Raw genomic sequence first — 24,006 nt, 5'->3', positions numbered from 1 at the left:
CACAAAAGGTCATTTGTCACAGCAAAACGGCCGTCACATAAATCACTTTTTCTTGTGGTGATTACATGGACCAGAATTTGTAATCCTCCCGTTACAATAAAAGCATATATCCATCGCCCTGATCATAAATGCCAATAAACTTTCCCCACCTGATGCAAAAGCTACGGAGTAGAGTTTCACCAAAAAGGTTTTAACATCTAAGAGTGATTAAAGTGTTACTCTTCCCCATAATATTGTTTTAAGAAAATTTGAAAGGTTCATGTATGTATTATCAATCATTAAAATTATTTGGTACAGTATCCTGAATTTTATTATTTTATAAACTCAACATTGTATGAGCTTTTAACGTTATGAAAAGGGGATCCCAAACATAGGCGGTGCCACGTTAGGACTAGGAGGGGCTGAAGTCCCCTCTAACTTTTCAAAATTTATAAATTTAATTTAATATTTGTCTCATTTATCATAAAAATTCTTTTTAAAATTTAAAAATAACCAAAATATTAAATATTTATCTTTAACTTCCAACCCACAAAGAAATTGTTATTTTGAGATTTGTTGCATCCTAACTCTCCTCACACAAAAAAATAGAAATTATTTTATCTTATTGAGTTTATCAAAATGATTTTTCTTCAATGAATCTTATGACACTTAAAATTCAATTTGATGTTTCCATTACATAGGTGGGTTCTAATAACAAATTTTCAAAATTGAAAGAGATTGATAAGCTAACAAGAAAAATAGTTGATACAAAAAAAAATAAATTGTATTCATTAATTTATTATTGATAACATTAGCATTGATTTTACTAGTTTTCATGACTACAATAATAAAACGCATTTTCAAATATGAATTTTGTGAAAAATCTTCTGTGAAACCAGATTAGAGATTAATAATTGACTAATATTATTGTTGCACATGTAGAAAAATATTTATTTTGTATTCTTGATTATAAGTTTATTCTTTAACGTTTTTAACATATGAAAACACGTCGAGATCAATTATAAATGTATTGAATATATTAATGAATTTTTATTTTTGGTACTTGTTGCTTGTTGACCTTTTTTAAATTACATTATTATTTAAACTTATCCCCTGCTAAGTTAAATTTCTGGCACTGCCACTGATCCCAAATATAAATTCCCTTCAATCCTCGATTGAGATCTTTGGAATTAGTTTCAGAGTTTCGTATATAATGTCAATTTGTTTCAAAATTTCATATGTAACTAATGTCATTAGATAGGCCATCTCTGCCATGAATCCTTCCAAGGCCGAAGCCATTCACCCCGAAGGGACGAGGAGTTTAGAAACAAGTTTAAGCAATATTATAATAATTTTCAAGAAAGGGGAAAAAATCTTTAAAAAGTGAAGGTTGAGAGAGCGTGTTTTACAAGAGTCAAGTGATGCCGCACTTCATTTTTCCATTATGCAATACGATCTCAATTTTCTAATCACGTCTCTTATAAATTAACAACAACATTGCACGATTCCAATATATTTCGAATAAAAAATTCATCGACATATAGTTTCTAATGAAGACCTTGTCCTATAATTATTATAGAGTTTTTATTCCATAATAGAAGATAAACATACAAGAAGCAATATATATCAGTGATAACCATAACAACGAGCGTAATCATTAGGGGCCTTATCCTTACATGGAGCAGAATGTGTTATCCTCCAGGGACAATGATCGCATGCATCCCTTCTGGCATTATAAATGTCAAACCTATGAACTTGCCCACTCCATTCAAAACTACAGAAGTGAAAGAATTCTTAAAGGAGTCAATATACCTTACCTTTTCGAATTATGCAGCAGAATAAACAAGCGTTGGATCACATCACCGGTCGGAAAGAAATCACGAACGGAAATCTTCCTCAAATCACAGTGTATTTGCCTTTTCCCGGATTGTTCAATGCTCTTGGTTTTAATCTTTGGTTTCACCCACACACACACACTTTGCTGTTTTTCTTTTTGCCAAATGAATCGTTAACTTGCATTCATATTTCCAGCAGCGGTTTTTTGATATATATACAGCGGTTGGGAAGTTGATTTGTGTTCAACTTCCCTCTCCCAAACGTGCATGGTAACCAACAAGTGGCTACCATGTGCGGGTCGGGTCGGGTCGGGTTGGCCCATCTTGGGCGCCCACCCGTCCAACAAGAAGAATAGAGTTACACCCAAAAGTTTGAACAGAAACTGAAGTTATAACTCTCATATTTGTGGAGAACATATTCGCCAAGATCATCAGTCTTAGACTTGCAATGAAGAGTAAGATCCTCTCCATTTTCGAACTGATTAGTTATTTGCACATGGATTCTACCAAGAATACATGCATTTTTCATAACGGACATGCCTGCAACATGAAGAGCTAGTAGCAATGTAACTTTGGTGAGAGAACTCATTATGCTTGTCTAATTTGTAATTTTTTTCTGTTTATAATAATAAAATTGCACCCTCACACTTTAAATCGGATAAGTTATACCAAATATGTCATTTAAAGAAAGATGAAATTGTGCTTTGACTTCTATACAAGGGCAGATGTAGCATGTGACCAGTGGGGCTCACCCAAAACAAATTCTAAAATTAAAAAAAATATATTTTAGTTTCCTAATTAGCCCCCATTAAAAAATTATTAAAATAATCACTATAAATTATAAACCTCTATAAAATTTAAAATTTAACTTTTAAGAATTTTAAAAACTTATATTTTAATTAAAAATAATGATAACCCACCACTCAAAATATTTTCTATTCTCAAAAATAGGATTAATTCTTCCAGTCTCTACAATAATACTAGAGCGAACGTTTTTAGTAATGAAACTCATGAAGAATCATCTTTGGAATCGGATGGGATAAATGATAGTTTAATTGTTTATATATGAAATAATAAATTTAATAATATTGATAATGAATCTTTGCATAACATTTTTAAAATACGAAAATGCATAGAGAATATTATAAATGTATTAGCAAATATTTTATATATTCAAAATTTTAGTTTTTCATTTTTATTATAATCTAATTTAGCTCCCGGTAAATTATTTTTTTAGATCCGCCACTGCTTCTATATATATATATATATATATAAATTACACTTCGCAAGAAAATTAAAGTGGGTGATTAAAGTCATAAATTATAATTTGAATCTTGTTGTATCTCAATCAATATACCAAATATGTCATTTAAAGAAAGGTGAAGCTGTGCTTTGGCTTCCATATATACATAAATTACACTTTGCAAGAAAATTAAAGTGGATAATTCAATTCATAAATTATATTTTCAATCTGTGTTGTATCTCAATCTAGACTGTAATTTTGGCATAACAAATATCCACTTCATTTTTCTAGGATTCATATATATATATATCCAATATGGTCGGCTGCCAAATGTAGCACATTTTACATGTAAAATATAAAATAAATAATAAATAATCACATTTGAAATTGAACATGGCCTGCCAAATAAAGCGTGCTTATCTTCTATAGATTTATGATCCTCGTGCTTTTTATTTTTTTCGTTTCCATTTGGATGAATAGGAGATAAATCTGAAATTCAGTTTACCTCCCAGAAGGTGGATCCGACTACCAGGTGAGGCCATTATAGCAAAGACCGAGATTAGCCGGACAACTCTATTGAATAGGAAGCGCTATCATTTTCTTGGAAAGTGTAACTTGAATTTGCAAATCATCAATCTATTCCGTAGAGAACAGAAAGGGTCAAGAGCATTTTAGATATGGAAATTACTATTCAAGCTAAAGTCTGTACCAACCTCTATCATAAGTCATCTCAACAACCGTAACAGCAGCCGCTAGTTCAACATAATGAGCGTATTACGCCACCCCCCCAACAAAAAAGGAAAAACAAAAGAAAAGAAAAAAGGCCAAAGCTTCCCAAGTGATTACGGAAAGGAGCACCCCAAGCCATCCGAGAATTCTCTTTAAACCAATAAACAGGTGGCGACCGACGAAAGAGACTATCTGAGTATGAAAACTTTGGTAAAATAAGATATTTTCCAGAGATGACCAATCTTATCCTTTAACATATATTCCATGCTAAACAAACCACAAATATTTATGTGATATTTAATAATTTATAATAATAATATACAAAGAGTTTATTGCATTATTTTCCCCAAAGTAAGTCGATGTGTGTAAGAATAGGATCAAACGAAAGTCCAATAATATTGTGAATGATCAAGTTTTAGCTAAAATAAAAGACTTAAAAATCGATTTAGGGTTTTGCAGACTTTTCCAAAACCTAATTGAAATACAGGATTCGCAGGAAATCATATTGCCGGTAAAAGTTCTACCAAATCATGGTTCGTTTATATGTCAAGTGACCGCTGCTGAAAAATAGTATCAAATCACTGGCCAAAATATGATTATATTTCAAAACAAAAAATTCAACAACAAAGGCAGGCTCTAAGTACAAAGATCCTGTCGTTATATTTCCAAACAAAAATTCAACGAAATATAGGTTCTAACAATGATCTTATCCAATAAATTGTAACAGAGTTTTATTTTCATAAGAGAAAATAAACATACAAGGGGCAATATATATTAGTCATACTTATAACATCTATCCCTACATGGAGCCAAATGTGTTATCCTCCAGTTACAATGACTGCATGGATCCCTGCTCCCATCAAATATGTCAAACTTATGAACTTGCCCACTCCATTCAAAAGTACAGAAGAATAGAGTTTCAGCAAGAACGTTTTGACAGAAACTGAAGTTATAACTCTCATCTTTGTGGAGCACATGTTCACCAAGATCATTATCCTTAGACTTGCAATGAAGAGTAAGATCCTCTCCATTTTCTAACTTATTAGTTATTTGCACATAGTTTTTATTAAAAAGGAAACATGCATTGCTCATCACGGACGTGCCTGCAACAAGAAGAGCTAGTAGCAACGTAATTTTGGTGAGAGAACTCATTATGCTTGTTTAATTTATATTTTTTTTCTGTATGTAATAAGAAAATTGCAACCTCACACTTTAAATAGGATAAGTTATACCGAAAAAGTAATTTAAAGAAAGATGAATCTGTGCTGTATCTCAATCTGTATACCAAATATGTCATTTAAAGAAAGGTGAAGCTTTGCTTTGGCTTCCATATATACATAAATTACACATTGCAAGAAAATTAAAGTGGCTAATTCAATTCATAAATTGTATTTTCAATCTAAGTTGTAGCTCAATTTATATTGTAGTTTTGGCATAACAAATATCCATTTTGATTTTTAGGCTTCATCTTTTTTTGTCCAATATAGTCGGCTGCCAAATGTAGTACATTTACATATAAAATATAAAATAATCACATTTGAAATTGAGCATAGCCTGCCAAATAAAGCGTGCTTGTCTTCTATAGATTTATATGGTCTTTTTGTTTTTTAATTTTTCTTTTCCATCTTGATGAATAAGAGAATCAAATTAAAAATATTAAGAAATCTGAAATCAGTTCACCTCAACCTAAACCTCCCAACAGGTGAGGCCATTATAGCAAAGTCCGAGATTAGCCTGATAACTCAACTAAATAGGAAGCTCGTTTATTTTGTCGGAAAGTATATATGGGTACATCGAAAATCCATTGCAGATAACTTGAATTTATAAATCATCAATATATTCCGTGGACAACAGGGACGGTCAAGAGTCGTTTTGATATGGAAATTAGCTACTAGCATGGGGTCACATTCAACCTAAAATCTGTACCATCCTCTATCAAAAGCTATCTCAGTAACCATAAAAGCAGCCACTAGTTCAAAATAATAAGCGTATTACGACCCAAAAAAAAAAAAAAAAGAAAGAAACAAAAGCTTCCCAAGTGATTACGGAAAGGAGCATCTCAAGCCACCGACAATCTCTTCAAACCAATCAGGTGGCGACCGCCGAAAGAGACTATCTGGGCATGAAAACTTTGGCAAAACAAGATATCCTCCAAAGATGACCAATCTCATCCCTGAATCTGATCATGTATTCCATGCTAAAAAAACCACAAATATTTATGCGATATTTGATTTAAAATAATAAAATACAAAGAGTTCATTGCATTATTTACCCCAACAGTAAGTAAGTAGATGCGTGTAAGAATAGGAGCAAATGAAAGTCCAATAATATTGTGAATGATCAAATTTTAGCTAACAATAGGAGCAAATCAAAGTCCAGTAATATTGTGGCTGATCAAATTTTAGCTAAGAAGAGGAGCAAAAATTGATTTAGAGTTGAGTTTATATAGATTTTTTTAAAACGTAATTGAAATACAAGATTCGCATGAAATCATATTGCTGTTAAAAATTTTATTATTGGCATTGTTATGTCAATAATATTGAAATTTATTTACTCCTTTTATTAGGGATTCGTTTCATTTTATTAAGAATTTGTCTAGTCTTGAGAATTAATTCGATTAGATTATTTGGAATATTGGAGAATATTTTTTGAGCCCTAAAAAAGGATATTGGCGTGTAAGTAGAGTTACATATCAAAGAGTTCCAAATAAAGATGACTACTACAATAGTAATTATATTAAGTATTTATGGAATATTGGACTCTTAAGAAAGTACATCTTAGTATTCTTGTACTAGGGTTTAGGTGAAATACTATACTACTCCTATATAAAGAGAAGTATTTTACATATTGAAAGTGTGGAAGAAGACATATCTTATTTTATTTCAGAGAAGCAGCCAACACAGAAAACAAGAAGAAACCTTGTTTCTCATATATGATGTTTCATATCTTTATGATATTTTAGTTTTATTCATCAAGTTTTCATCATATCAAGTCTTTCATTAGACATTATTTATATTTACTTTAGTCTCTTCGGGCCAAAGATGTCGTTTATTGTGTTGAGGGGATCTCAAAGAAAGTAGCATATGAGGAATTCCCGTTAAGTGAGGTCGACTAAGTTAGATATAATAAGGTGACAACAAGAGTAAGAGGGTGTTCAAAATTGTGTAAAATTCCAATAGGTCGTAATCTTTTCATTACTTGGTGAATTGTTAATTGTTTGGGTGTGGCCCTATACATGTAAGGTAGTGATTCGAACTACGTAAAATTACTCTATGTGTTTTAATTTTTACAATTTACTATTTCTAATATATTTGATAGTTTTATGATTACTGAGCAGTAACATGAATACTGCGTATATAATTTTAATGAACAGTAATAGTGAATAGTACTCGTATACAGTATGTATGAATAGTAACCATAAACAACGTAACAACATTACTTAAAAGGTTTATGCAAACAGTAATTTCAAGATTAATTAATTAAGAAATTAATTTATTTAATGTTTTAATCTGCCAGATCTAAGTTATTGACAATTACCGTAAAAGTTTTACCAAATGATGATTTGTGGACATGTCAAGTGACCGCTGTGGAAAAATACTATCAAATCACCGGCTAAAATATGTTTATATTTCAAAATAAAAAATTAAACAGAAAGAATAGGCTCTAACTACAAAGATCTTGTTGAATAACGTAGAATTTTTATTTCATAAGAATGAACGTACAAGGAGCATGTGGATACACTAATTATATTCTACACTATACTTTATTTCATTCTGAATTTTTCTTTCAACGTAACAAATATCCATTTTCATTTTAAGAATTCGTATGTTTTATTAGTAGAAATAAATGGGTGCCCTATATATAATATTTTATAGATTACATCTAAAATATTCATATCTTTACCCAACCCAAATTTGAAAAAATATTATCCGCTTTGTACCTAAATAAGGCCCACACAGTTTCTATTTTTGGGGTGCATGTACACCCCAAAACACGTCTTGTCAATCAGTGTATAGTGTTGTGCGCAGAATGAGAAATCAAGTGCACCAAATAATTATAAAAAAATAAAAAAAATAAAATTTAACGTGGTTCGGCAATATGCATACATTCACGGGAGCAAGAGAAATAATTATATAACTAACAATTATTAGAGTGCAAAAGTTGAGTAAAGAAAAACTTATTTCTCAAAATTCAAATACACCTAATACTCTCACACACTTGAAAGGAAAAATCTCTCAATTACAAACTCTTCGATTGCTCACTCTCTTTATGTAATACCCCACACTCGGTTTTGACCATGTCTACCACCCTTATAAATTAAGAGAGAGAGAGAGGGAGAAGTTGACCCGATTTTGACCCACGGACCCGACCCGACCCGCGACCTTGACCTGGCCATACCTCCCATTTCCGGCGACCGTTTTGACCGTGCTTCGTACTGATCTAAAGCTTGAAAGCCGACCGTCATAACCCAGCCGTTCTCGTCGCCGGAAAACGACCAGAACGCCGGCGATTGAGCTCGAAAACTCGCGGCAAAGACCCGTTTTCGCCGCCGTCGATTTCGCCGGATTTTGAGCACACCTCTAGCTGGTTTCTACTCCTCACGTCACCAGCATCATTTTCTGACCAACCTCGTCACCTGAAACGGCCGGATTGCCGACGATTAGCCACTCGGAAAGCTCACGGCTTGGGAAGCTCGATCCGCCGCCGGCACCGCGCGTGGGGAGTCACGGCCACCACCATTGGACTCAACGAGGTTTGAACTATCAGTTCTGAGCTTCCCGTCGCCATCGGATGAATTCCGGTGGCCGTTGACCGGCGAGGGTATTTCGGTAATTTCACAGTCTAAGGGCAATTTTGTAATTTCAGATTTTGTGGGTATTTTGGTAATTGCTGAAATTGAGGATAAAGTTGGTAATTTATGATTTTGAGGTTAATTTGGTAATTTTGATAGGAGGGTATTTTGGTAATATTGAATTCAAGGGTAATTCGGTACATTCATAAAACTTGAGGGTGAGATACAGTGATACAGATATGAGATACAGACAAATATTGAGATACAGTGATACAGAAATGAGATACAGACAGAAATTGAGATACAGTGATACAGATATGGGATACAGACAGATATTGAGATACAGTGATACAGATATGAGATACAGACAGATATTGAGATACAGATGAGATACAGGCTTTTGGGGCCCGTCTGAGTACACACAGAGGCTTTGGGCCGTGTGCTTGGGCGCTTTTGTCCTTTGGGGACTAGATTATGCATGCACAAATATGATGAGATATGAGATGGTATTTCCCTGTCTATCCGTGTAGCTCCAAGGCATGACGTTACCCAGATAGTACGTCATTGCCCGTCCGTTGAGGTCTGGATATGACGAGATTATTCCCCTGGGTACTTGTTTGGTGATGATTTTCAGATTTGTTTATTCGATATGATATTGTGATATGATTTCCATAGTTAGTAATCTGATTTAAATGTTTAATGATTTATTTCTGATTTCTCGCTTATGGTTTAATGAAATCGTGTTTGGAAATGATATGATTATTTGTTCAAAGTAAGAACTAATTTTTAAAACTACTATCCACTCACTGAGCTCACTGAGTTTTATATTCATCCTGTTTTTATTATATTTTTCCCCTTACAGGAGATTTGTAGGTACATCAGTCGATCCAGCAACGATAGTTAGATTTGAAATTGTGGCCACGTGATGGTGCTAGGATGTCGTAGATTTAATACTTTGATATTTGGGATATTGCGAATTGTATTTATTTATTATATCTTGTAATTAGGGATAACCATTGTATTTTAATATTAGAGTGACTTGGGTGGCATTTGGTATGTTGACTTGAGAAGTTGGTTATGGAGAATGGATGGATATTGAATTATTTTTGGGAGTATTGTTTTGTAAATTGCAGGTTTGGGGATATTTTATTTATAAGGGAGATTCTGCCGAATTTTTTTTTTATAGAATTCTTAGATATCATAATTATTATTGATTCGATTTTACGAGTTTAGATAGACTTGTCCTGAGGGTGCGGGGCGGGTCGTTTCACTTAACAATTATACAATTGAATTGATTCTCTCTTAATTTTTGGATGGAATTCAAGCTCTCATCACCTCTCTATTTATAGCTTAAATAATTGCCCAAACTCAACTTGGCAATTTGCCCATTTGTACAAGCTTGCATGTTAGTTGTGGCAAGCTTGCATGCCAGCCATATGTTTATTGAAAAATTGGCTTTTGTGTTGACTTTTCAACAATTCTCCAGTTCAACGAAGATTTGGCCAAATCTAAGCCGATTATCAACGAATTATCATCTCCAAAGTGGCTGCATCTCTATGACTGCCTATGTACCCAAAATTTAGGATCAAGCCAACTGTACAAGCTTGCATGTATAATTTGCCCATTTGTACAAGCTTGCATGTTAGCTGTGGCAAGCTTGCATGCCAGCCATATGTTTGTTGAAAAGTTGGCTTTTGGTGTTGACTTTTCAACAATTCTCCAGCTCAACGAAGATTTGGCCAAATCTAAGCCGATTATCAACGAATCATCATCTCCAAAATGGCTGCATCTCTATGACTGCCTATGTACCCAAAATTTGGGATCAAGCCAACTGTAGTTCAAAATTCTCTAAACTCAACACATTCGAAGAATTTGAATTAGTTTCAAGTAATGTTGAAACTTAACTCCAGAAATCACATTTGTCAACATATCTGATGGGTTATCTTTGTTATTGATCTTCTTGAATAACACATCACTACCCTTGATAATCTCGCTCACATAATGATATTTCACATCTATGTGTTTCGTCGAGCGTGATATGTTTGATTTTTTGCAAGGAATATTGTGCTTTGATTATCACAGAAGACCACAATGTTCTCTTATATTTCCCCCAAATCTCCTAACAAGCCTTTTAGCCAAATAGCTTCCTTTACAGCCTCAATTGCTGTCATGTACTCTGCTTCAGTAGTGGAAAAAGCAATTGTCGACTGCAGAATTGACCTCCAACTAATTGGACCTCCACCTAATGTGAATACGCGACCCGTTGTTGATCTTCGCTTATCTAAGTCTCCAGCAAAATTAGAATCACAATACCCAACACATTATTAACCATAACTCTTTTTTAATAATAACCCAACATCAACTGTTCTATACAGATATCAGAGAATCCACTTCACCGCAAGCCAATGGTCTTTACCCGGATTATGCATGTATTGACTAACCATACTGACGACTTGAGATATATTAGGCCTTGTTCACACCATAGCATACATAAGATTACCCACAACACTAGTATATGGAACACGAACCATGTAATCACGCTCCTTTTAGGAGAAAGGACATGAAAAAAATATTAATTTGAAGTGAGGAGTTAGAGAAGTACATACTGGTTTAACATATGGTCTTCAGTAAGACATGAGTTTTTCTTTACTCAACTTTTGTACTCCAATAATTGTTAGTTATACAATTATTTTCTCTTTCTCCCGTGAACGTAGGTATATTGCCAAACTACGTTAAATTTTGTGTCTTTTATTTTTTCTATAATTATTTGCTGCGCTTGATTCTGCATTCCGCGAACAACAAATGCAAAGTAAATGACACATGAATTTAACTTGGTTCAACATAAAGCCTACGTTCATGGAGGCAAGAAAGAATAATTATTTTACTAACAATTAATGTTCAAATCGTGTTACCGTGTTATTGTTCACAGTGTGCAAACCGGGTTACTGTTCACCGTATTTTTTATTTTTTTACAATTTTCTACCTTGGCGAAAATTGTTAAATTTGAGTCGGCTATCAAAAAACCATCATCCAGTCTCTGCCTTCTCCGACTGCTTTCAAACTTGTAGGATATTGATCAAGTTTAGATAATGATCAAATTTGATCGTTGTCACCACTTTGGTCGATTTGCAAACCTAATTTTCTTTTCCAGTAACCTTGAATCCATCTGGTTGAGTCATGTAGATTTTCTATTCCAAATCACTGTGTAAAAATACAGTTTTTATATCAAGCTGAATTAGTTTAAGATCAAATTGCGCAACCATGGCTAGTAAAATTCGAATAGACGAGTATTTCACAACCGGAGAAAATACCTCATTGTAGTCTATTCCTTGCTTCTGAGTGTAACCCTTCGCTGCTAATATAGTCTTGTATCGAATTTCATTTTCCAAAACCAGGTTTATATATTCATGAATTAAGTTTATGTTATAAGCTTTAGACATAAGATCACATGATTTACCTCAGATCCAACAGATGGGTCAAAGCGAGATGTGTCATTGTTGACATCTTCTTCCCCTTGTCTAGAATGTAAAGGGCTATAGATTCTCCCAGTAATTGTGGGAGTATAATTTCTTGGATTTTCTGTGTTGGGCTTGCTTTGTAGCCTTTGAAGTGGACTTTAATTGTGAATTTTTTAGATGGGACAAATTATATTTGAACCCTTTAATTTATCTAATAGCCTTTATTTTTCAACTAAACTATCTATTTCTAGAATTATCCTCATAAAAATTTTAAATAAATATTTATTTTACTTGTTCTTTCTCTTCCCTACACACTCTCTTTCAAGAATCACTACTACATTCATCTTTATTATCACCAAATTCATCACAAGATATTGAACAGATTTTATTTAGATTATTTTAATTTTTTTCTTTAAAAAACATAGGAACTTTCAAGCCTTTGTGTCAATGGGGATTGAGAAGCTTTAACGTTACTTCACATGGAAAATTGAAATTATACTATAAGAAATCTGGCAATAAATGGCAGATAGATTGTTATAAATTTTAGGTAAAATAACTTATATCATGAAGTACAATGGACACGTGATAGAATTTTGGTCTATTATTAAAGGTAATTTTTAGAAACCTCCCCTGAGGTTTGGGTTATTCTAACTTTGATGGAATGTATTCATGTATGCTCAGAGACCTTTCCTTATGTTTGTATTCCCATACTTAGACTGTTTGTTGGCTGACAAGATGACTAGAATACCCTTGACTTAAGAAAAACACATTTTACATGTTCAGAAGCATTGTTGGTTAATAACATTATATTTGTTTTGGCGACAAAGGCTATAAACACAATAAAGTTACCAGATCATCCTCATCAATTCCAAAAATAACTTAACTGAATTAGGATTAGAAAATTAAAAATAAATTTAGAAATTATAACTATTGTGCCAATATTTATGTTGGTTGGCTATATGATTAGCCATTACCAAGCTCAACAAACAACAAAACTTCTGCTTCTCATTACTAAAGCTTTCTTTCTTCTTTCAACATTATCAAAACATCACTGCCAATATCCTCTCATACCTCCATATGAACCATGCATCTACAAACTCTTCAAAAATCATTCAAATCTCATCACTTTCCAATCATTATTCAAAGTTCGAACACCTATGCATGTCAATGTATTTTCAAAGTTAAAACACATCAAGCTAATCAAACACATTTTATGACCCTTATGTAATACATCCCTAAATCTATTGCTTTATATTAAATGTAACAGTGCATTCTAAGTAATATGCACATGTTAGCCTAAATAAAAAAATTCAAACTATAATTTCTAATCTTATTGTCCAACATAACTTGCAATTTAACACAAAGGCAAGCAAATGGCACTAGAATGAGCGAACACAACCATATTCAGCAACCAAATCGCTTTGGTAAGTTAGAACGAAGACACAAATAGTTTAGAAGAGTAATGCAGTAATTATAAAATAAATCAATATACAATAGTTTTCTAATCCCTTAATGTGATACATATAAGAGAATCGCAGCATCAATATAAACATAAACACAAATACCACCATTGAAATATTAAAACATGGCTCAACCATGTGATGTATCTAAAAGAATTTCAGCAGCGATATAATCCACATAGGCAAATACAAGCATTTAAATGTAGAAACATAGCTAAACCATGTGATACATATAAACAAATTCCAACAACAATATTAATGCAGTCAGTCATCAATGGTTGTAATCCAATTAGCCTTACAACTCAACAGTATTCCATATTTACATATAAGCAACTGATAATTGTTAGCTAAGATAAATACTAACAAAGGCAAGACTGGCCTTGTCAATGGAATGAAGTTCTAAGTATAATATGAAAAAAAGACTCAAACATATATGTATACGACTGAGTAAAAGGTAATATAACATCTCTACAATTTAAGGCTTACATAAGAAAGGTGATGTATCATCTGATCAATTCGAAATATGTCATATGGGATTAGTTTGGACTCTGGTGCTACTGCTTCATGAACACTCTTATTGCCAAAGCTGTTGCTGCATAATTCACTATCGATTATCTCTTTAGACTTGGGTTAATTACCCTTTATTAATAAAAATATTGTATTAGTATGCAACATATTGTGAATATATAAGTCATGAAGATAATGTAAACACAAACATAAGTAGATTCAAACAATCATGGTTCTAGTTGTCAAACACTATCATGCTGTAAAACATACTACTATATACTTGATTTCAACAGTAGTGGAAACTTATATATCTACTCAATCTAGCAACATTTTGTAGAAATCTAATGCAAAGAAGGTATATATAACATAACTAAGATTTTATTTATAACAGAAATAATAGGTTGTTGCCAATCGCCAAGTCATTACAGTTGATCTATCACAAAATTTCTATCTTTCTTTTTTCTTGTTTTAACATTATGGAACCATTAGTTTATCATTTCAATGTATGCCAATATCAGGCCCTATCATGCAGCCTTAATATTGACACTTTCTATTGATGAAATTAAAACTAATAAGCAACCAAAATCAAGCATTTATGTGAATTTTAAAGACTAAATACACTGACCCAACATAAAATGGCTAGCAATTTTGTAAAACTACAAAACACAGTTGATAAAGATAACCTTTTTCAAATGAATTTTGTATTAATATGTTGCTACATACATGTACAATCTTAAAAGTTTAAGGAAAATCACACCAAACGTGAACAGAATCTTGGATTTTCTAAAATTACAAAATCTCAAAAATACAAAAATCTAATGTCCTTAAATATTACATTTATTCCTAGAGATGGCCAAAGGGTCGGACGGCATGTGGCACGGCACGGGCACGACATGTGTCCGTATAGCACGGCACGACATGTGTCCGTATAGCACGGCACGACACGCATGTGGGTTGGGTTGGGCTTAGAATTTTAGGCACGTGGATGTTAACAACACGGTATGATTAGAGATAGGCTAAGCACAACACAATGAAAAATCCTACAACAAGCACGTTTTATTTTTTTAATGAAAATAAACTTAAAATTTTATGATTTTACAAATAACTTGAAATTGAATTTTTTAAATTCATTTAATTCTTAGTTTCATAAAAATACTTTAATTGGTTTATAATTATAATTTATTAAATAAATAATTGATATCATGATTTTAATGAATAAAATTATAAATATCATGATTTTATAAATATGCATTAATATTATTGTGAACTATGATCTATGATTCTGTGTAAGTTAAAGTTAACAATTAAGTTAACCCTTAAGAAAAATTTATATTATTATTTTCGTTAAGTATTAAAAAAATTCTTATACTATAAGGTCAAACTTAATAATTAATATTACATTCTCGTACTATTATTAGTTTATTATTAATAAATATAGACTTGAGTTTTGAATTTTCGATTCTGTTAAATTTAAATAAAGGCATAGACCTAAAAAAAGTACATAGATTTGAAAAAGGTACACCAACAACTTGGCAAACGCTTGTAAAAAAAATTTTTAAAAAAGAAAAAAAGCTTATTCGGTTTTTTTCCTTGGAAACGGCATGGCACTACCCACCACACGGCACGTGTGAGCACGGCATGAGTGGGCACGACACATGTGTCGGGTCGGGCCTAAGTAAAAAAAAATTAGGCGTGGAATTGGTTGAATTTATACCAGAAAGCAATCTAGGAAAGGATTCGAGCATTTTCTTTTATAGAATACCAATTACAAACTTCAATTTATTTTCAACATGGATTTACTCCATTCACTACAACTAACATTAATTGAGGACAAAAATAAGAAGTATCGGCCACACTCTCAATCAATTTTGAAGACCCATTTTCATATTTTACTCAACTCATCAACAAAGCAAATAGAAACTAACATGCACTGAAAGTTCTTCATACATACCTCATCCGCGGCTTAGAAAAAGTGGGATGAAACTCACTGGTTGGCACTCTCTCACCTTGCAGTCTTGAATCGTTTATCGCCTGTATGGGAGTCCTCACCTTCACCATCATGGTCCTCCATTTATGGGCAGAGTACTTGATAAGAGTATAAGAGAGAAAATGAAATGGATTTTGAGCTTGGTTGCTTCAGATTTGGTAGAGTAAAAAGATGAGAATTTTTCATTTTGTATTAATATTTGTTGGGTAAAACCATGTTTCAGCTTATTACCTTATGGATGTTAACAAAGTTCAAATCAATTTCAAAGCATAAGGTGAAAATATTAAATTTGTTTGATTTTTTTATTATTAACTTGTTCAATTACAATTTTATCCTAGTCTGCTTAACTTATACGGAAAGGAATAACATAAGGGGAGGTCTCTAAGAATACATGAACACATCCTATCAAAATGAGAATACACCAAATTTTAGGGAGATTCTTGAAAATTATCTTAGGTATTAATGATGGTTTTGTGACAGAATTATTGTCTATCAAGAATTTATGATAAATTTTGTGATAGATTTTTATTCTATTAAGAAATTATGATACAAATACGATTTTGATCATATTTGATTAAATATCAAAATAGTGCATTTTATAATTTACTCAAAATGGCGAGTTTTAATATTGAAACAAAAACTAAAGACCAAAATTCAAAACATTGCATTTTAAAAAAATAAAAGAAAAATTGTTGGTAATACTCCAACCAAAATTGTAGATTCCTTTTATTTCATCACTTAACCAAAAATTTCCCCCCTCTCTTTCTCGCTCACGAATTTCGTTCTTTCCTTTATGATTAGTGTTAAAAATTGTATGTTTATTAAGGGGTAAAAATTTTATTTTGTGCTTAAAATACAATTTACATTTGCAATTATGTAACATATTATGAATTTCTAATTATTTTTCTAAATATTTGAATTTGTGTATTTTTGTGTGTTTATTAGGTAAAACTAATAATTTCACATAATTTGAGACTCCAAACGAATGTATAGATGTCAGATTTGGATTCCGGAAGTCGGAGAAATTAGTTTATTGTTGAGGAGGATCCGCCACTTTTATTGTAAATTTATAAGTTTTTACCACGGTAAATGTGGTAATTGTAAAATTATAAGTTTTTACTATGTTAGGTATTGTAATTGTTAGTGGAATGTGTTGGATGAACTTAAGTGGATTAAGTTAGGTTATGTTTTGTTAGTAGGACAAATGTATGGTTAAGATGTAATTAGCTTTATTTATTTGTGTGGTGTGGATTAATCATGTATTAGTATAAATAGAGGGGGGGACAGACACACCTCTTAACATCATTCCTTCTCTTCTTTCCCCTCAAATTTTTCTTCTCAACTCTCTTTGTAATATATTTTCAATAAATAAAATTAGTTTTATTGTCAATTTTCAAATATTTTTTTATTTTAATAATTCTCTTTATTTCAAATATGTTTAGCTAAATACTAATTGTTAGGGGAAGGTGAAACTCTTTGTAAAAAAAATGATTTAATCAAATTCTATTTTTAATTATATAAATTAAATTATTTTCTATTTCATTTTATCCATATTTTATATTTTGAAATTTTGATTTATTGTAGACAAATATGGGAGTTTGGTAAAATGAATTCTTAATATCTTAGTATAAAGTATGGTAAAATGGTATTTTGACTTATTGTAGACAAGTTAAGTTTTGGCACATTAAGTACTTAATCCATAATAAAATTATTGGGAAAATAATTATAATTTATATAATTAATCTTTTGGGCAATAAAATAAAAATAAAAAGAATTTATTAAATTGTATTTATTACTAGGAGTGGATCTGTAAGCCTAACTAATTTAATTTTATAGTTTTTATCAAATTAAATTGCATATATTAAAATTTTATTTTCAATTTTTAGATAAACTTAAATAAATAAATTAAATCTTTTCTCTGTATATCGACCCCGGACTCACTGAACTATAGTATAATTAGTTACTCTTATACTTAGGAGTAAATTAAACACTTTTGAGTCGTGTCATTTCAAGATTTCTAAAATTTTCGATCCTCACCTTAACTTCCCCAAAATTGCACTCTAAAATTTCTCTCTAAGTGTTCCCTAAAGCTTTTCCTCTCTAATAGTAAAAACCCTACTTGCCAATTTTAGCAGCCACCTGAACCTTAATTTCAGCATAATTTCAGTAGCCATAAAACCCTAATTCCCTCACTGTTCAATCGTGCCATCACTGTTGTTCGCCTCACTAATGGTGAAATTTTTGGAGTCATCACTGGTGGAAAATGAAAGAAGACAGTGGATTTTGCATAAAAGTTGATGGAAAAAGGAACCATACTTTCAAAGAAAGTGATTACAGCAAGGTATTGCGTGCTTTAGCCGAGCTTTCGAGATCAGGTTAGGGTTTGCACTCAAATTTCATGATTTTACCTATTAGAAATTGAATTTACTAGTGTTTTTAATTTTCACTGTAAGCCACCAATTTTAAATATTTATTCTTTTCTTTTCATTTTCCTCCTATGTCTGTTGGCTTGTTTGTTTCATTTATGTGCTTGTATGCTATTATTTAATTTATGAGGTTAGATTTTGTTTGTTCTAAGGATTTCTGTATTAGTTTGCAGTACCTTTTCCCTCTCTTTTGGGTTATAAAATTGATGTCACTCACAAAATCTGTTGGACCTTGTATCAAATTGAAATTATAATTTCTAGTATGTAATATTTAGTACCTTGTATTTCCATAGGTAGAAGAGGCTAACTTTGCAAACTAGTTGCACCTAGTTGTGGGCTTCATTTTAGATGAGATGATGCCTAGAATTATCATATGAAATTTTTTAAATTATGTCAGTATAAGCATAAATTGGTAATTACATGACCTGTTAAACTAGTGACTTTCATGAGACAAGAAAATTTGGCCTCAGTAAGAGCTCTACAGTGATCTGGACAAAGTAGCTACTATGTGTCTTCAAAATGCAACAAATTTTTGCAGGTTGGAAGTGTATAATCTGTTTGTGTATTCTGACTGCTTCAAATGTTTCTGGTTAGATTTTAAGAGGAGTGTATTCTTTCTCCCTTCTTATGTTATCACTTGCTATTGAATGATGACATAGATATCAGCTAGTGTGAGGTGAATTTAATACTGGTAGGCAAGTGTGAAACAACTATCAATAGAATTTAATCAACTAAAAAGTACTGTTATTTTGTGGTTCTGATGGTACCATTTAAAAAGAAATTAAAAGAAACTAATATGAAAAATAATAGAGTTCCATGATTTTAAGTCTTTGACTGTGTCTATTTATTTTAGGGATTATTGTTTATAGCCAAAAATTAACAGAATGAAACTAATCTCCTGCAAATTTATATTAATCCGAACGTAATATGGTCAAACAATCTGTATGGTATAAAATCCTTAATCCAAATCCAAGTAACAGACCAGTTTTGTTAAAGAAAAAATGAGTTCTATAACTTCAGTTGATGCTAGAAGTTGCCTGTCTTCGGTATTCACATGCCCACTTGAAAATGAAGCACTGCTTTTGGAGAGGAAGAAATCCAAATGCAATTTCACTGTCTCCAAGAATCAGTTCAGAAATGATAAACTTTATTGCCAAGTATTTGAGAATGAAATTGAAGGAAACCCCACAAGCATGGTCCTGTTTAGTCTCATTAACTTTCCATTTTTTGATATCTAGAAAATGTGGTTTTGTCTAATAATTGGCAGATTGTGTTGTTGGCGCACTACTAGAAAAATGGTCTTTACTGATACTTCACTCGTGACACTTTTTTAAAAAGTATCAGTATTTACATACATGTGGACCATTTTCCGTGTTTAACATTTAAGTATCACAAATTACTGATACGATGGTATCTGTAAGTTAGACATCAGAGATCTCTAACACCAAAGTATCAGTTGAAAAAATATAATAATTCTAATCTTGTTCCACATACAACTCGAACCCAAGACTTCCAACAGTCAAGCTTTTAAATTTAAGAAAAAACTATTGTAACTATTTTTTAAGGTATTAGCCAAAAAAACATTTATATAAACACAAAAAACCAATTAGAAAAAGAACTTGTAAGTAGAAATGAAAGAACCCTAATTTTCTAACTCTCAAAACACGATCTCCTATCTCACTGCCTTGCCCAAACTGCCGTCATCTAGTTTTCATGGTCGTCGCTTGGCCTCCCCTTGCGATCGTCATCTAGTCTTCATGATCGTTGTCTCTCATTCGTCATGGTGGTATCGCCTCTCATTTGTCGCGGTCATTTCGCTTCGACTCTCATCGTTGCTCATCATCATCGTCCAGGCGACCATCAGCCGCTGTTCTTTTCATTCATAATAAAGATAAAAGATAAGAAGCGAGGTATGTGCGATAGATGGCTATTTTCATATTAGATTTGAAAATTTTTTAGATGTGTTATCTCTTTATTTCGTGAATTTTAGAAAATGAGGGAATCAAGTTGTAATTTAATTTTTTTATAAAAAAAAAGAGTGATTAATTTCTTGATTTTTATATTTTTAGATCAGATCTATAGAAAATTGATTAAATGATTGATGAAAGAACCAAGTAAATTAGAAAAAAAAACCCTAAACTTTATTTACAAGTGTGAAATGCATCTTTGATGCTCAATAATTGAAATTAATCACTTTTTTTTTGTAGGTATCGTGAGTATAATAGAGACAAAGAAAGAAGGCGTAGACATAGATCGTGTTCCCATTCAAGTGACAAATTGAGGAATCGACCAAAATTACTCTCTCCTTCCCGTGCTCTTTCCAAAAGGTATAGAACAAATTAATTTAAATGTGGTCATTGAGGTGGTGAAACTGCGAAAGTTCCTTGTTAATTATTATATGGGGAAAGGCTTTACATGTTCAACTTTTGAGATATGTTATCTTCATTCTGTAAACAGATAAAATTAGGATAAGTATGGTGTTTATGTCTTTGTTCATTATTTCTTTTACCTTTTCTATTTTATCTGCAGCAAGTGGAGCAGTGGCTTTGATATGGCACCACTAGCTGCAGTCATACTACCTGATGTTGTTGTTCTAGCTGCAGTCATTTTTTTTCCATTTTACTTCATTCACCTATAACTTTTAGTATTGTTTGGGAAAGTTGTTCATTTTAATTTTTATCTAATGGATTTCTATGGAAACTGAGAACCATTGTTGTGTTGTTTGGCTATTGTGTGTGGTTATTTTTCTTGTGTTTTGTGTTTATCAGTTGGGTAAGAAGTCAACATTGAACTCCATGTCCCATTATGCTACCCATGGGCGTGACTAGCTAACATAAATTTTATCTCTAATGGAGAACCTATGCTTTGATTGGTTGGATCTTGTTAGCTTTCAACTGGCAACAGTTGTCATTGGTAGACTTACACATATTTCCCTAGCATCTACAGGGGATGGAATTCATTTCTTTATTTATTTATTGAGTATTTAGGTATGAATTAGGCCTCTCTCTATAGTATTATCACAATGTAGTTCCATGCTTGGAGATTTGTGACTCTTAAGATTTAGTAGCAATGTGTGTGTAAAGTTATCAGCCATATAACTCATCCTTGTCCTTTACTTACTTCTTTTCTTATTACAATACAGGGCAATTGCATCGTGTACCTTCAACAGTTCAAGAAATGGTACAAAACATGTAACATTTTAGATCAACATAAGTTTACATTTTTCACAAATAGTTATTTAGAAATTATTTCCTTTGAGTTATCAATTGCATATGTGTGCTGCTTGTTAACTATTATTTCTGCATGTTTATATGCTTGAAGATCTGTTTCTGCTATTCAAAATTCTTTGTGGGGTAGCTAAAAGACTAGAAAGATTGAAGAGAGACTATTTGTGGGAATGGTTCGATGATGTTAATGGTTCTTACCTAGCATCACTTTCTTTGTTTTCTTATGAGAACTCTTCTCCAGTACGGTTCACTGCTCCTTAGCTCTCTTGAATGAGTTGGTCGGGCATATTAGATATGATTAACACCTCAGGATTGATACTTTGTCCTTGTGCTTTTGATTGGGGGCAGTGAGACCAATGTTGTTCATTGCACTGGTTCGGTTTGTTACTTGTCCTCTATTTATGCAATTAAGGGCATCTTGACTCATGTTAGATTTATCTCTATCTTCCAATGCAAGTTAATGGATTTTCTTAGTTTTTACTTATGGATTAATAAACTATTTTAGGATCACGCTGTCATAAAAAGGGGTTTTCTGTTAGTTATGCATCCTACTTTGTGCTTGATTTGGCAGCTTTAAACGAGGCATTGGCTGCAGAAGTACAGAGACTGAAGCTCGCTGCTGCAGAGGTCAATGGTGAGGCCCAACTTTCAAGCCGCATGGCTCAATAGCTTTCCATTAATCATCAGATGTTCCAGATGCAACATCAGCAGCAGAACCAAGATGCAGGAACAACCTCAGCGTGGCCAACTGCAACCTGAACAGCAAAGTCATGAGGCTGCTATCCATGACTGGAAGTAATAGGCCGGCCATGTCGGCTAATTGTAGTGTAGCAGTATACGTAGGCTCAAAAGTATCGTTCAATAGTTATTTTATATATAAGTGAACCTTGACTATTGTTCTTGTTTTCTTGGTTGGTTTCTTGTGTCTAGACAATGGAGAATCCAACTAACTTTGCTTGTTCATCCATTTGCCCGGAATGATGTTCTAATTTTAGAATTAAATAATTGTATTTGTTCAGAATATTTACAATATTAAATTAACCAACACAATGATTAATTAACTTGAATCTCTCGTAGTTTTTTTTTTTCAACAAGTAGTTGATAATTGAAAGTTTATACATGGAGATAGGAAGAGTTGCTCTCGTTAATTACGGCAAGGACTATGGGAAGCTTGTGGTCATCGTCGATGTCCTTGATCAAAACAGGGTACCTTTATTCACTTTACGCTTGTGATTTATTTGAGTTGAATCTTATAAAATTGTCACAAGAATTCTGAATATTTTGATTTAGTTGATGATAACTGGGTATCCCTTCTTTTTTTTCTGTACAAAAATAGCAAATTAGAAAGTTGATGTGCTTTTGTAAACAGAGTGATTTTAGCTTGGATTTCTTTAAATTTTGAACTGTTTCATTTATTTTTTAGTTGTATACAATTGTTATTATTTTTGTGATGCTTTATAGGCTCTTGTTGATGCCCCTGATATGGTGAGGAGCCAAATGAACTTCAAGAGGCTTTCTCTCACGGATATTAAGATTGACATCAATCGAGTTCCTAGGAAGAAGTCTTTGATTGAAGCCATGGAGAAGGCTGATGTGAAGAACAAATGGGAAAACAGCTCCTGGGGCAAGAAGCTGATTGTCCAGAAAATGAGAGCGGCACTGAATGATTTTGATAAGTTCAAGCTCATGTTGGCAAAGATCAAGAAGGGTGGACTTATTCGACAGGAGCTTGAAAAACTCAAGAAGGAAAATGCAGCATAGAATTTCTCTCTTGTGTTCCCCTTTCGGGTTTTTAATTCTTACAGCTTCAATTTGATTCTATTAATGTATTGATTAATATGAGAAAACATCAGCTTGGCGTTTTTGGGTGGGGTGTGTAGGGTGATCTGCACGACCACGAGAGCTTGGTGAAAGCCATCAAGCAAGTGGATGTGGTGATATCAATGGTTGGCAACATGCAGCTAGCAGATCAGACCAAGCTCATCACTACCATTAAGGAAGCTGGCAATGTTAAGGTTGGTGCGGCCATGTTAATTCGATTTCTTAATTTGTCCATGTTTGCCTATATATGTGTGCACTTAAAACTAATTCCACACACACACATATATACTCTTATTTTGGTAATAAAATTGAATCATGATTTAACTTTTGTTTATATAAGCTTATTATAATTTTATACAATTAATCTATTCATACCACATTAATTTATATAGACTTATTTATATAAGATATTTTGTAGTTCTAGGTAGCATTACATTAATGCGAAAGAAGTTTTTCGTATACTTTCCAAATATTTCATTATATATATATATATAGGTCCTAACTAATAATGAATTGTTGCAACAAAGAGTGATCTAGGCGTG

General features: G+C 32.4%; 1 protein-coding gene across 1 annotated transcript; it reads left to right on the top strand.

The window, feature by feature from the left end:
* The first annotated feature begins 22,762 nt into the window (after nt 1–22,762).
* On the top strand, nt 22,763–23,404 carry LOC18032699 (60S ribosomal protein L14-1). Its single transcript, XM_006420494.1, has 2 exons — nt 22,763–22,849; nt 23,105–23,404. The coding sequence occupies exons 1-2, from the start codon at nt 22,763–22,765 to the stop codon at nt 23,402–23,404; spliced, it is 387 nt and encodes a 128-aa protein (XP_006420557.1).
* Nucleotides 23,405–24,006: the final 602 nt, after the last annotated feature.

Source organism: Citrus clementina, unplaced genomic scaffold (assembly GCF_000493195.1).
Source record: "Citrus clementina cultivar Clemenules unplaced genomic scaffold, Citrus_clementina_v1.0 scaffold_9, whole genome shotgun sequence".
Classification (NCBI taxonomy): Eukaryota; Viridiplantae; Streptophyta; class Magnoliopsida; order Sapindales; family Rutaceae; genus Citrus; species Citrus x clementina.
Note: the sequence above shows the minus strand (reverse complement) of the source record. Positions and strands in the feature narration are given on the sequence as shown.